The 15623-nt window shown below is 39.7% G+C and overlaps 1 protein-coding gene and 1 pseudogene across 1 annotated transcript; both read right to left on the bottom strand.

Annotated features, from left to right (window-relative positions):
• Positions 1-974: 974 nt before the first annotated feature.
• LOC120272613 (protein LITTLE ZIPPER 1-like) lies at positions 975-1584 on the bottom strand. The gene is made up of 2 exons (XM_039279480.1): positions 1427-1584; positions 975-1299 (listed from the first exon to the last, which is right to left on the bottom strand). Exons 1-2 carry the CDS (start codon positions 1441-1443, stop codon positions 1059-1061), a joined length of 258 nt encoding a protein of 85 aa, XP_039135414.1. The 5' UTR covers positions 1444-1584; the 3' UTR covers positions 975-1058.
• Positions 1585-10596: 9012 nt separating this feature from the next.
• LOC120272609 lies at positions 10597-12528 on the bottom strand (annotated as a pseudogene).
• Between the last annotated feature and the right edge of the window lie 3095 nt (positions 12529-15623).

The following is a 15623-nucleotide window of genomic DNA, read 5'->3' as shown; positions in this document are numbered from 1 at the left end:
TTGAGTTCAATCGAGTGGAGTTACAGCCAGTGTTGAATCAATAAGATTAATGTCTATTGTCTTTGCTTGGAAACAAAAGATTTCATTCATTGAAATACTAGCTCGATGAGAGAACATATTTGTAAACAATTTTACAGGTTATAATTTTCCACTCTGTTAATTTTATTCATTCACTTGTTATATGGTGGTAGGTAATTGCACGTTTCTGTCTATATTGAACCATCATATTAAAAGTATTATATTTTCAAAGGAGATCAAAATTAATCAACTCTCTGTGTCATTTCTATTATTGTTGAAACAATTAGTTCAAGGGAGATTATTAGGCAGTCATTTACTGACCATTTATATATGATCACTACCTCTTCCAAAAGAGAGATATATCATTTAGATCCTGAAATCCTTTTCTTTTTATTAAAGGCATTGAATGATTGTTTTGGGACCATTAGAGGTGAAATGTTGATTTTTTGTCACATGGATTTAGCTTTTTTTTTTCCCGGCATGATGCTGCTGCTGACAATGAATGAAGCTTTGCATTAACATTTAGGTTATTATGATTATTCCCTGATCAGGCTGATGGTAATTCTAGTACGAGACATTGGTTGGAATTAAAAGGAAGACTTAATTGGTTTTGGATAACTTTATCATGGACATCTGATTCCGTTTCACCACATGCTTGCTTGTACCTTTCATTTTAGTAGCTAGCTTTCAAAAAGTTTTAGTTCAAATTAATAGATGCACTGCTCATATATACCATCTTGATCATCTAAGGATTAATTTGTTTGTTTTTACTTTTGGGCTCTTATTTGCATACTTTTTTAATGGTCTTTATTGGTACATCTTTTGAAGTTTGTTATAACTTTAATCTGAGTGATATCTGCTTGTTGTTTAATTTGTATGGTGTCCGGATGGAATTAAGATCAAAATGGATTGATTTCTTCTCCATTTTCTACAAATGCACTTATATATTAATTTGGCAGAAGCTGAAGATAATTAAGATATATAGAAAGGTACGTAGAACAGATAGCTAGCCATATGAATTGGATGAACAAATTATATAATTAGCACACAATGTGCTTTATACTGGCTTTTTTTGGGTAATCAAGGTGGCATCTCAATGCGCTATTCTCCCGGACAAGTACAAGGGCCCTCTCCCTCAGCCTCTTGTTCTCCTCCATGATAAACTTGTTTTCCAAATACAACTTCAAGTTCTCCATCTCCATCTCCATCTCTTGATCAACACCCACTCGTACTACTCCCTTTTTGATGCCCAGGCGACAGACCTTCCTCTTTCGCAACCAGCTGCAGTATATATGTGTGCATGTTTAACAATTAATAATGCGCATCAACGTCTTGATCACTACGTTGTAAGAAAGCATGTTTGACATGCATATATAAATGTACGTAAACAAGAAAAATTAAACATTACCTTCTCTTCTTCGCCATCGACGCAGAGAGTCTAGCTTCAGACTTCTTGGAGAACCTTTAATTTGATAAAGAAGGGAAATGATTGATCACTATATATATATGTTCACTGCTGTTTGAACATATACTCAATCTTTCCCTCTTAAGAAAGAGAAGATGAAGATGAAGGATGGAAGCAAAATGCATGGATACAATGATATTTATAAGCTCAATTGAGTTAGGTAGATATATGTGATCATGCATGCACAGTGTAGAAAGCAGCAAAGCAAATGAAATGATGAAATGAAGGAATTATTCCTAGCAGGCCAAGCTATACATCTAATTTGTCCAATTAGTCTTCTCTTGAGATGATTGGCTCAACTTTGATATATATATATATATATATGCTGCTCAAGGGACCATGATTGCCTATGAATGTCTTCTGTCATCTGAACATTTTGGATTCATTTCACTCTGTCTGTTGATAGTATAAAAAGAAAGAAAGAAAAAAAAAAAATCAACTTTGAATCCTAGCTTGTTATTGTTAAAGGGTGTTAATTAATAATTGTGAAAATAAAAGCGCTATATTAATGATTACATGTAAGCTATTTTCTATGAAAATAAAAACATATTGAAATTTATTAATAACCATACGTTTTAGGATGATTAATATCATGATAAGAGTCATCATTTCAATGAGAAGCAGAGCATTTAATATTTGCAATATTTTACTTTATTTTTTGCTGGTTTTTATATTGAATAAAATGAATAAATCCCACTTATTAAAATTAAAATAAAAGATATATTTTAATATTTTTTGCAGGGTTTCTATGAATTAATTAGTAATGAAGGCAGTGGGCTTAGTAATGGAGAGTATTTGACAAGTTAATAAGCAAATAAATAAGATAACAATGATTTGTTTAGGGACTTGGAAGGCAGTGGTGGGAGTCCTATTTTCCCATACAACCACTGTTCCATTTGGTGTTTGACAGTGAGAAGAGGGTCTGGTAGAGAGCACTATTGCACCTCAAGTCGCACCATGAAATATATATATATATATATATGGTGTTAGTGATCCCCTCGTCATCATCATCATGAAAACAACAACAACAACAACAGATCATTAATTAGTACTCATGATCATGATCTCTGACAATACCGACACCATTCGGATATTAATTATCCACCTTATATATAGATCTAAGACTTTAATATCTTCAAATTAAATCAAGATTTGGGTATATATATGGTTAAAATAATAATTAAAAAAAAAAAATCTTCAATTTTGGTCTCTCATGATGAAGTGGAGGACAATAATGGGGAAAATTGATGATGTGAGTTGTGAAAAGCTTGTTGTTCCTTGTGATCCGTTAACATGAGTGGCAAGTTCTGAGCATTCATGAATGAATGAAATGAAAAAAGAAAGGGCAATGTCCATGAACACACACACACACACACACACACACACACACACACACACACAACCATACTCTCAGGAAGGACGCCCAATCACGTGCAACTCTTTGCTTGTCCTCCTTGTAAAAAGGATCACAACCCCTTTTAACATCATCCCACTTTGAACCCCACTCCATGTACCATATTTCTCCTCAGAAGAGTGAAAAGATTTCTCCTCTGCTCCTAGTTTTTATTCTCGGCTTCTTAGTTTCTCTTCCGTCGTTCTCCTCTTGCCATGGCAAGCGGGGACCGACAATCGGCCCCCCCTCTTGCCCCCCCGCAACCCAAGTCCTGGGCCCAAATTGCTTCCTCCTGCGCCTTTTCAACAGACAACTCCCCCGCATAATACTCACATGCTCTCCAAACTGAAGGAATGCACCACTGATTTCATTCGAATTGATGGCGATGCCATGACCGAGGGCAGATTGAAGTTCCGATGATGCGCTTTATGGGAAGCTTTTTGGCAAATCTCCTCCTTTCATCGAGGTCCAATCGATCTTCTCGCCAAATGGAGTGCTTTTGGAGACGTTTGCATCTCCGATCTCCCTAACGGGTTCCTTTTAATTAGGTGTTCCTCTCAGCAAACTATGCAAAAACTTCTTATTGATGGCCCCTGGTCCGTCAACGGCATTATACTTCAGCTTTCGCCCTGGAAACCCTTTTTCGAACCTACCTTCGCTAAGCTTAACACCGCCGTTATTTGGTTACAACTCCATAATCTTCCTGTGGAGTTCTGGGAAGGGGAAACTCTGGAAACAATAGCCGGCCAGTTTGGTACTCTGATCAAGGTGGACGATTACACCACGTCCCTTAGCAGGTCCAAATACGCTCGTATATGTGTTGAAATTGATCTATCCAAACCACTCTGTCGTGGTTTCTGGATTGGGGACGATCTGCACAGAGTTTTTGTTGTTGTCCAATATGAGCGTTCCACGCGTTACGCTACTCGTGCGGGCTGATCGGTCATGGTAGTAACATTTGTCCGCGGTCTTCGAGCTCCGGTGCCGTTAAAACCAACTTACCCCACCCTCGGTGGAAGGTAGGACCCGGTTCTAGCTAGGTATCGGATCTCCAAGATCAGCGCATAGATGATGTCGACCCTCCGGTGGGTCTCTCGTCGGAGAACATCGATGATGCGGCGATCCCCACCAATGATCTCGACTTTGGTCCCACGGCCCGGTGTCTCGCCGGTGAGGCGAGAACCGCTGATCGCGGCAGTGGCCCTCGTGCCCCTCACGTGACCCATGGATGCTGCGGCCAGCCCGAGTCCCGTTGTTGACCCGGCCCGAGGCTCTGACATGCGCAGTCTACGTGGCGGAAGGAGAGCCGCTGCTAGTGGGCGGCCTCCTCCATCCCCTGTCACGTCTCCTGTTGGGGACAGTGTCGTTCAGCCCCCCATTCAATGCTCCCTCGTTAACCCAACCGTTACCTCTCACCCCCCCATCGCTCCCACAGTTGTTTGTGAGTCCCAAGGCGATAACCCACAGTCCCAGTGTGCTTTACCGCACATCCCCTCCATTCTGAATCCCACTCCGCACATCTCCCCAGGCATGGAACCCAGCTGTATCCAGTATCGCTCGAAATCTCCGCCACCTGTCCTTCGATCTTCGGTGCAATCCCTTCCTGTCCCCCCTCCCCAACTTGACTCTAACCCCCACTCTGACATCGTTGAGAGAGTCTCTAATGCTCTTGACGAAGAAGATATGGTGGAAGATGAGAGCCAGGGAGAGGAGTCCTCTGATGAAGACGACGACAACGAAATGGCTGATCAAATCCTCTCTGATACTTGTTCGGAAGATAACATGACCCTCTATCAATACCAGATGGAAGCCCGTCGAGAAACCCTCGTCCGGAAAGGCCCTAGCATACACAGCACTTCCCCAAAGAAGGGGAGAATGGAAGCCGATGAGCCCTGCTCTTAACTTGTTTCTTCTTCCCTTCTCTCCCAGGAAGTGTTATTCTTACTCATCTCGTTTTCATGGTATGTATGAATATGCTTAAAATCTTATCTTTGGAATTGCGGGGGTATCTCTCTGGAGATACTTCTTCCGGGTGTTTCGTCTTATCAAAGCTCATAAACTCGATATTATTTGTCTAGTGGAAACCGAGGTGACTGATAGGGGTTGATCGTTTTTGCAGGAAAAATCTCTAAGGATTGGGGCAGGGCGTGATTCTTTCGGAAGGTTTCTCCGGAGGAATCATCGTGTTCTGGCTCAAATCCATCGGAATTGTAACCCCCTTGGCAGCCTCTCGCCGCACCCTTCATCTCATTATCTCGCACAACACCTCTAAAACCTTCCTCATATCTACCATCTATAACTCCACTCGGATCAGATCTCAATGTTTTCTATGGCATGAACTTTCTAAATTGACTTCTCTGCAGGTTCCGTGGCTCGTTGTCGGGGATTTCAACTCCATCCTCCATAGATCTGATCACATGGAGGGCCCGTTTGCTTATTATGATCGAAAAAGCCGGTTCTTTAACAACTTCATTGCTCATAACAATCGATTGATCTTAACCACTCGGGGCGCCTTTATACTTGGTGTAATAACCGATTTAGGGGTTGGCTCGTATTGGGCTAGGCTTGATCGTTGCTTGATTAATCTTTCTTGGGCTGATTTTTTCAAGATTAATAAGCTTACTCATCTCCCCCGCTTGTTTTCCGATCACTCTCCCCTCCTTCTGACTTCTTCCCATTCGCATGTCGCTAATTTCTTTTTCCGTTTTAATAACAACTGGTTTGATTTTGTAGGTTGTCATGATGCTGTTCGGGATGCCTGGCTTAAACACCCCCATGGCAATCCCATGCAAGCCCTTTCCCACCTCCTCGCGTGTACCCGTTCTAATCTCAGCGAGTGGCGCAGTCGGGGAATCAATAATACCGAGTCCGATATGAATCGTATTGAAGCCGATATTAGTAACCTAGAGCACTCTGATTTCAACCTTATTTCCCAAACCCTTCTCTTGGAACATTACACTACTCTCTCTCATTTGCAGCGTCAGATTTGTAATGTTTGGGCTCAGCGTTCCCGAATGATGTGGGTTAAAGACGGTGACAAAAATACCAGTTTCTTTCATGCTATGACTCGTATTCGTGCCCATGCCAACTTCATTTCTCAGGTTAACGACTCCTTCGGCCTTTGCTGCCAGGATCAGGAAAGTATTGAGCGGGCCTTCCTCACCTTCTACAAGAACCTTTGGTGCGAGTCTAATGATTCTTCGGCTAGTCCCCTCGTTTCTTATCCTAGTAATCTCCCCTGCATTACTGACGCCGATGCAGCGTCTCTTACTCGGGAGGTTACTAAGGATGAAGTTTATCGAACTATTTTGGACATGCCCCACTGGTAAGGCCCTGGCCCTGATGGTTTTACTGTTGAGTTTTATCGTAATTTTTGGCATGTTATTGGTGATCATGTGTTCTCGACCATTCATTTTTTCTTCGCCAATTCTGTGATTCCCTCCTCTTGGGGCAAAACTTTTATCACCCTTATTCCTAAGCTGGATAGGCCTAGATCTGTTTCTGATTTCCGTCCGATTTTGCTTTGCAATGTCAATTATAAAATCATCTCCAAGCTTCTGGCCAATCGGCTGCAGCTGGTTCTCCCTAAATTGATAGGTCGAGAGCAAGCTGGCTTTGTGGCTGGCCGGAACTTGTTTGATAACATTATTGTTGTGCAAGAGACAGTACACACCTTAGAAACTGATTTCAAAAACCCCCCGAGGATGTTGATTAAATTGGACATAGAGAAAACTTATGATACTGTTAATTGGAGTGCAATTCTTGCGGTTCTCTCTAGTATGAATTTCCCTGCTCGTTGGATATCCTGGATCTCTACTTGTCTTCACTCTTGCTCCTTTTCCATTCTGGTCAATGGTTCTAATTCCCCTTGGTTCTCCTCATCCCGAGGTGTCCGCCAAGGAGATCTTATTTCCTCTCATCTTTTCATTTTGGTGACCCAAGTTCTTACTTCTATGCTCAATACTGGTCTAGTGAGTGGCTTGATCCCCGGTTTTAATCCTAATCTCAATCATAATTTCAATCATCTTATGTTCGCCGATGATCTAATTCTTGTTACCCAAGCCTCTAGGAGCGCCGCCCGTAACATTAATCAGTGTCTTAAGGTCTATGGTGTCCTAACCGGACAGCGTCCTAATTTATCTAAATCTCAGATCTTCTTCCCCACTTGGTGCAACAAACATATCTCCTCCCGTATCTGTACTATCTTAAACCTTACCCAAGCCAACTTTCCACTGAAATACCTTGGTATTTTGATTTCTCCTAAGCGTCTAGCTGCTTCCACCTTTAAGCCTATGATTGATAAAATTCGTCTCCAGTGCGCCCGGTGGAGCAATTTCTATCTTTCTCCTGCTGCTAAAGCTACCTTAATTAATTCTTCCCTTCTTTCCATCCCTACCTACACTCTCTCAGTCTACACAATTCCTGAAACTGTCCTTTCTGAGATCACCAGCGTGGTTAGGAAGTTCTTCTGGAGCAGGAACCGCAATGGAACGGGCATCCACAACGTGAATTGGAAAACTTTGAATGATAGCAAACCTGAGGGGGGCATTGGAATTAGGAATTTATCTCTTGCTAATTCCTCTCTTTTGGCCAAGCATTTCTTTGCTTTTTTGAACAAAAAAGATATTTTTTGGGTTGATGTTTTAAACCATAAATACGGAAATGTGAACTTTTGGCGGTCTGAGGCTCCCGCGAATTGCTCATGGTTTTTCAGATGCATTCACAAAGCTACCACACAGATTAAACCGTTCTGTCGCATTAATTATATTAATCCTGAATCCACTTCCTTTCTTTGGGATCCTTGGTGCTTTGAAATCCCCCTTGCACTCAAGCCAACTTTTATTAATATGGATCTTGATGATAACTGTCTTTGCTTTTCTGAAGTCATTAACGGTGATAGATGGAGTGAGTCCGGTCTGGGTTCTGTGTTTGGCCCTAACTTTAATTCCCAGGATCTTTCCTCCACCACTATTGTTCACAATTCAAATAACCGCTGGATTTGGAATCCCCCTTCCAAACGGCACAAACTTTCTTCCACTGTTTATTGGCATTTAAATCATGGCCCGCCTCTGGCGGAGGCCTGGCATGGATGGCAAATGATCTGGAAACTCAATATTGCCCCGCGCTCCAAGCATTTTTTGTGGACATTATTTCATGGCCGCCTGTCCACTAAAAGCTTCTTGTTTCATCTGAACCTTGGGCCCAATGACCCTTGCATCTTGTGCAGCTTACACCCTGAAAACATCGAACACCTTTCAATCACTGTTCTATTGCCCAACAGATTTGGTCCTTTCTCAGCCTGGAACTTAACACCCATATATACTTTACTAACGGCTTTGCTTCCGGTACTTGGATCTCTGAGGATTTGTATTCCATTCATATCAAATCTGTCATTGCTGCAACCGCCTGGTTGCTCTGGAAATCTCGTTGTGACCTTATCTTCCGTAATGCTCGCATCAATCTCCCCACCGTTGTTTGTAGAGCATTGGCTCATGTGCAGGAGTTCGCTTCCTGCAACCGCAGTCTTCTTGGCCGAAGAATTATTTTAAACAACTTTACCAGCTCTGACGACTTCATTCTTTTCTCTCACGCCAATTCCAACCCGGTTTCCAAGGTTTGCTCCATGGGTTTTTTTATCTCTAGCTCTAATTATACTATCCTCCTTGCTGGTTGCTGCTCTCAACCAATGGACGCTGCGGTAGTGGATGACCTCTCCGCCCTTGGAATTGCCCTTCATGCCGCCTCTGATCATCGCCTGAGCATCCAACATATCTTCGTGCATACTTCAGTTACAGAGATAATCACCAATCCAGATCCTGTCGTCACTTGGCGGTTCAACACTCAAATTTCTAATATCAGAAGACTGCTCTCTGAGCATGATTACCCTGCTGTCCATAGGATACCTTCCCATTGGATGCTTCCGGCCGTTCATCTCGCCACTCTCGGCCTTAACTCCTCCGTCCTCAATCTCTTTCTCTTTGGGCGCGACCTTCCGTATTGGATAATGAATGCTTTCCATCAGTTCGGTTTTAATGTATAGTAGTCCTCAGATCTCGTTTCCTTCTGTTTTTTAGTTTCTTGTCCTTGTTTTGTTCCTTCGTCTGTGTTCCCCTCTTTATTTCAATAAATAGCCCAAGTGGTTCTTCTCAAAAAACATCATCCCACTTTGTTTCCTCCAACCCATCACCACCTATTGACTTGCAAGGCTTGGCTTTCAATATATATACAACTTTTAGTTTTCTATCTTTATAAGCTCAAACTATTTGATTGGGTGAATTACATGCATCTATTTTCTAATGGGTGCATATGTGTTAATGTGTGTGCTTATGTAGGTGTCAAGTCTCAAGATATATATATATATATATATATATATTGGAAAGGATGCATGATGTTATACAGAAAATGAATCCGCCAATATTATATATCCACAGGACCATGGCAGACCTAGGATCGAATCTCCGCATGACCAGCAAGCGTGCATGTTGATTCATAATTAAATGAAAACTAACCATCATGCAGCCTTTTAATTTGAACATGAAATGGCTTCCCTCCTTGCTCCTAAAGCCCTCCTTTCTTTGTTAGTTGTATAAAAAGACTATTCAAAAGTAATCTGTATGTGTTCTTCAATCCTTCATATTTTCCTCTTCTTGTGTCAAGCTCCGGCCTAGAGTGGCCAATAACAGTACGTGATCTGTATGTTCAAGAATTAACCTTAAATCTAATTCTATTTATACATCTAGGAATTCCCATTTATACTTGTGAGTGACGTGCATATACATAGTTACATGTTCTTTATATCCTCATTGATTAATTCTATTTTTCCAGTTCATAAATCCAGGGACTAGCATTAAAATAGAACTATAGTAACCTCGTGAAACATATGGATCTTCAATTTTTATTGATGATTTCCCCAGCCTCTTTTGGCAATGCTTAGGCTTCATTCATCATGGATATAATCTTATGAAACTATTACTGTTGTTGTACTGAAACTAAAGCGTCTCTGTATTTTTGCAACGAGTCTATTACTGTAAGCACTCTTGTCACGTGAGTGATTCTTCATGTTTTGATAGGATTTTTTTGTCAGAGCGGCTATTAGTATTTTCTCATTGTCATATTGAATGGTTTTTCCATTAGAGAACTATATGATGATTTCTTTTAATTGTGCTCTGAACCTTGATTATGCATTTCAAGAATTGTTATTAATTAGCGTTAATGGAACCCTATCTGTGTTGATGAATGCCACATTTTTTTTCACCTCCGAATTATAAGAGGACCATTATGTTCTATTTGAAGATTGTAATTTGGAAAGCTCATACATAAAATGCATGGTGACTAGTGTCTGATTCATGTTAGTTGACTGATACGAGAAGAGTTGGATATCAAATAAGACAATTAGCTTCACCGCAAGAATCTCATAGCATTGAAATACATTTTAGTAATTCATTTATATCTAATGTTTTAATAAGGCAAAAATAAATCATTATTTATGGGAATTACAGCCAAACAGAGTGGGAATAAAATAGAATAAAATAAGCTATCCATCTAGAATAAGAGATTTTATAGTTCAAAATATCGATGTTAATCTATCTTTGAAAATTTTCTTTTTTTTCTGCTGTGAGTTACGGATAAGAAGATTTTATTAGCTAATTATTCTAGTTAGTTGCCCAATTTCACTTCTTAATTTGTTATTCACTATTCATGTAATAATAATGAGGGAGATGCTTCAGTGCCCTGGTAGAAACGAAAATTTGCAGGGACTAAAACAATGATTTACCACAAGTATTGTTATGAAATATTAACCTCAACTGTACATAAATTCAAAAGAATGGAATAAATCTGTTGAGCTTGAGGGTGTGAGTTATCACCCACAACAAACTCATGAACAATCCCATCAAGCTCAATCCAACTACAACCAGGAATTTTCCTAAAATCCTCATCTTTCATCATCATTCTAATCCTGGTTGCATCTCCCCACATCCCACATCCAGCATATAGATTTGATAGGAGAACGTATGAACTAGACCTACAATTATCACATTCTGTCATACTGTTAACCACCTTCTGCCCAATCTCAATGTTACCATGATTTCTGCAAGCACTGAGCAGTGATCTCCAAACCACATCATTTGGTTCTATACGCATTGCCTCGATCAATCTCACTGCCTCTTTCAGCAACCCCGCACGACCGAGAATGTCAACCATACATCCATAATGCTGCACTTTTGGCTCCAGTTTGTAGTCTTTGATCATACTCTTAAAGCATGTTAGACCTTCTTCCACTAATCCTCTGTGGCTGCATGCATTGAGAATGCTGATGAATGTGATGTTGTCTGGCTTCAATGATCGTCTTTTCATCTCCGCAAATAGTTCAAGTGATAATTCACCAAATCCATGCATGGCCAGACCACCGATCATTGCGTTCCAGTGATCTACTGTTTGCATACCAGACGTCTCAAACACCTGCAATGCCTCCTCTAGACAGCCACACTTTGAGTACATGTCAATAAGTGCGACGCCGAGCTTCCCAGACATTGATAGGCCCTTCATTCTTATGTATTTATGTATGCGTAATCCGAGACTGGTACGACCAAGCTCTGAAATGGCAGAAAGAGCAGTGACCAGAGTCGTGTCATCGGGGACTATCCTACCTTCGACCTGCATCTTCATGAAGATAAGCAATGCTTCATTGATCATACCATTCTTCACGTACCCAGTGATCATGATATTCCAGGCAATCACATCCCTCTCCGGCATTTCATCAAACAAACGCTGGCCAAGCTCAACATTCCCGGCATCCATATACCCCTTGATCATACAAGCCCAAGCTATAACATCCCTTTCTGGCATTTTATCAAACTACTCCAATGCTTCATCCATCATCGCTTGTTTGACATACCCATCAATCATCAAATTCCAAGAAACCGAATCGTGAGCCGGCATTTGGTCAAACAGCTGGCGAGCAATACTGATTCCGTTCAAAGACCGTGCGCAGCCACCGATCATTGAGTTCCATGAAATCAAGTTCTTTTCATCATCATCCATGGCATAGAAAACCTCCAGAGCTGAACTCAACTTCTTTGCTCTAACATAAGCATCCAACATTGAGTTCCAAGAAACAGTGTCTCTCACAGGCATTCTATCAAACAATTGCCGGGCAGCGATGTAGAGTCCACACTTTGAGTAGAAGCTAATGAGAACGTTTTGGAGATAGAGATTGAGAAAAAACCCGGTTTTGAGGATGAGAGCGTGGAGCTGAGAACCGGCGGAGAGGGAGGAGGTGCGGGCGGCGGCGGTGAGGGAAAGGGAGAAGGAGAAGGGATCAGGGGAGACGCCGGAGGAGAGCAGGAAGGAGAAGGCGAGGAGGGCGTTGAGAGGGTTGGGGCCCATTAGAGGAGGCCTTGATTAGGGCGTTGTAGAGGAAGGGATCGGAGTTGGGGTGGAGAGGGAGGAGGCGGCGAGCGAGGAGGTGGAGTGGGGGGGAGGGGGAGGAGCAGAGATGAAGGATGAGGCGGGAGGTGGTGGAAGGGTGGAGGAGGACGCCGGAGGTGAGGAGGTGGGCGTGGAGCTCGTCGGCGTGCCGGCGAGTGGTGCATTTGGGGAAGACGAAGGGGTCGTCGTTGGGTGGTGGGCTGGCACGCGCAAACGCCAGCATTGTTTTGCTTCGATAATTTTTTTATGGACCTGTAAATAATTTATTGAGCTTGATGTATACTTTTATCCCTTTGTTTTATTAGTCCCAAACTGGTATAAATGTTAATTTTTGTTTTTTAACATGGAAAAGTATTATTTTGCTTTTATTTTTAATTACATATTTTACAAAACTTAATCCTTACTTTACAAAACTCAAAAATTACTTTTTTTTTTTTTTAACTTTTTTTCCTAAAAATCTTTGAAGATGTGCAAAATACCACAATCAGTTAAATAATAATAATAATAATAATAATAATAATAATAATAGAAAAGAAAGCATGATGTGCATTAGTATTAATTATCATGAAAATTAAAATATATTGGTACCATTTAGAATTAAAATGCACAAAAAAAAAAAGAAATCTTTTCAATGTTTTTAAAACCGGACTGCTAGATCGGGAACTGACTGGCAGATCTGGTTTTAATCGATTTGTTGACCAAGACATGAACTGGTCAGAGTCGAGCCACACTTCTTACTGCAGTTACCTGTGCTCTTCTCGGCTCTTCTTGGTGGTGTCGAGGGATGCAATACAACACTTATAGATGTCATCGATGAAGGTGAAATCGCAAGCGAGATCCACTCAATCATTGCTACGGTAGATGGTGATCAGCTTGTCATAGAGAATGTTGCAGGTGAAGGAGAAGCATCATCTTGTCCGACCGAATTAGTCATCCGGTCAGACTGACTAACCCTGTGACCTAAATATGAGACAAATTCGTTATCTGGTCCAGTTTTTAAAAATATTGGTCCTTTCAAGATTTCACCTTAGTCTTGCAGCTCTTGCACCTCAACCAACCCCTATCGTCCTTTCACGATTTCACTTTAGTTTTGTAGCTCAAACACCTCAACCAACCCCATCCTGATATTGCTCGCTGTGGCTTTATCCAACTGAAGGAAAGATTTCTTGTCGCCAGCGGTTGATGTACACCTTCTCCTAGGTCACTGTTTTTTCATTTTGCTTTTTCCTAGAAATAGCTCACCTTCTCCTAGGTCACTGTTTTTTCATTTTGCTTTTTCCTAGAAATAGCTCGCAGTCCATAAGCCCCAAGTGACCCTTGATTTTTCATAACTTTCAAGTATTTATGATTCAAAATCCTCACGATAAAGACTGGCAGGAGATGCTCCGAATATTGCCGGTGAAGGAGAAGCATCATCCTACGCCAGCATAGTTTTGCTTTTGAATTTTTTTGAGGGAAATAATTTATTGAGCTTAATATATAAGTTTTTCTCTTTGTTTTATTGGTCCCAAACTGGTATAAATGTTAATTTTTGTTTTTTTAACATGGAAAAGTATTATTTTGCTTTTATTTTTAATTACATATTTTACAAAACTCAATGCTTACTTTACAAAACTCCAAAATCACATTTTTTTTTACTTTTTCCTAAATTTTTTTGAAAATGTGCAAAATACCACAATCAGTTAAATAATAATAATAATAATAATAATAATAATAATAATAATAGAAAAGAAAGTATGATGTGCATTAGTATTAATTAGGATGAAAATTAAAGTAAAACAGATACCATTCAGAATTAAAATGCACAGAAAAAAAGAAAAAAGAAAAAAAACCACAGATACTATGAATTAAAATGCACAAAAAAGAAAAAAAGAAAAACCACATATACCATTCAGAATTAAAATGCCAAAAAACATCCAAAAACATATACCATTCAGAAATTAAAATGCACAAAAAAAGGAAAACCAAGTGTCATTTGCATCTCTTGCACCTCAACCAACCCCATCTTGATATCAAGATAATTTATTGAGCATGATGTGTAAGCCTCGGTAGATGTTTTCTCTGTTATCAATAAAATTGATTATTTGCTCATAGTTTGGATTTTTGTAGCCACTGATCAAACAAGACCACAATTGGAGGATACTTTGCACAATCAAGCATGGTCTTTGTGGGCCTCAATTCTTGATTGCACTCTGATTTCTGATTCTCTCCACCGTTGGTGGTAGCCGACCTCTTCCTAGGCGTTTTTGTTTTATTTGAGTTTAACTGAAAATACCTCAATTCTAGTGATTTGTCTCATTCTGTCTTTTCTTTTATTTTCTTTTGTTGTTTGTTGCCTTTTATTTCGCATTAGTGGTTTATCTACTTTTTCAAAAATCCATTTGTTGTATTGGTCCTAGGTTGATATAAATGTAGACTGATATAAAAAATGTTAATTTTTGTTTTTTAAACATGGAAAAGTATTATTTTATTTTTATTTTTGATTATATAGTAACATTTATTTTTAGTCTAAATTATGAAGTGAATAGATATAGTCGCCATGATATTTTTGTTGGCTTCTCAATTGAATATTAAAATAATTAATATATTAAATACACAAAATAAATATTTGGCCATACTTCAATACATATATATACATGGAGTACATATAATTGAAGTCTCTTTCCCCTCGATCCCCAATTTCGATTCTCAATCCTTATTTTATAAAACTCCAAAATCACACACACATATATTTATATATATTGTACTTTTTCCCAAAATCTTTGAAGATGTGCAAAATACGGTCCACAATCAGTTAAATAATAATAATAATAATAATAATAATAATAATAATAATAATAATAATGTGCATTAGTATTAATTACGATGAAATTAAAGTAAAACCGATACTATTCAAAAGGAAAATGCACAATAAAAGAAAAAGAAAAACCAACTTATCCTTTCACTATTTCACCTCAGTCTTGCATCTCGAGACTGTCTTTCTCAAAGCTACTAAAACCGATACCATTTAAAAGGAAAATGCACAATAAAAAAAAAAAAAAACCAACTTGTCCTTTCACTATTTCACCTTAGTCTTGCACCTCGAGACTGCCATTCTCAAAGCTACTAAAACCGATACCACTCAATAGGAAAATGCACAATAAAAGAAAAGAAAAACCAACTTTGTCCTTTCACTATTTCACCTCAGTCTTGCACCTCGAGACTGTCCTTCTCATAGCTACATATCAGACAAATGGGTAAGTCAGTCAGACTAGATGACGTCTAATAACATACATGAACAATAGTGTTATTTGAACTTTTCTGTCTCAACATAAACAT

The sequence above is a fragment of the Dioscorea cayenensis genome, chromosome 11, assembly GCF_009730915.1.
Source record: "Dioscorea cayenensis subsp. rotundata cultivar TDr96_F1 chromosome 11, TDr96_F1_v2_PseudoChromosome.rev07_lg8_w22 25.fasta, whole genome shotgun sequence".
Classification (NCBI taxonomy): Eukaryota; Viridiplantae; Streptophyta; class Magnoliopsida; order Dioscoreales; family Dioscoreaceae; genus Dioscorea; species Dioscorea cayenensis.
This window is presented reverse-complemented; position numbering and strand designations above follow the sequence as displayed.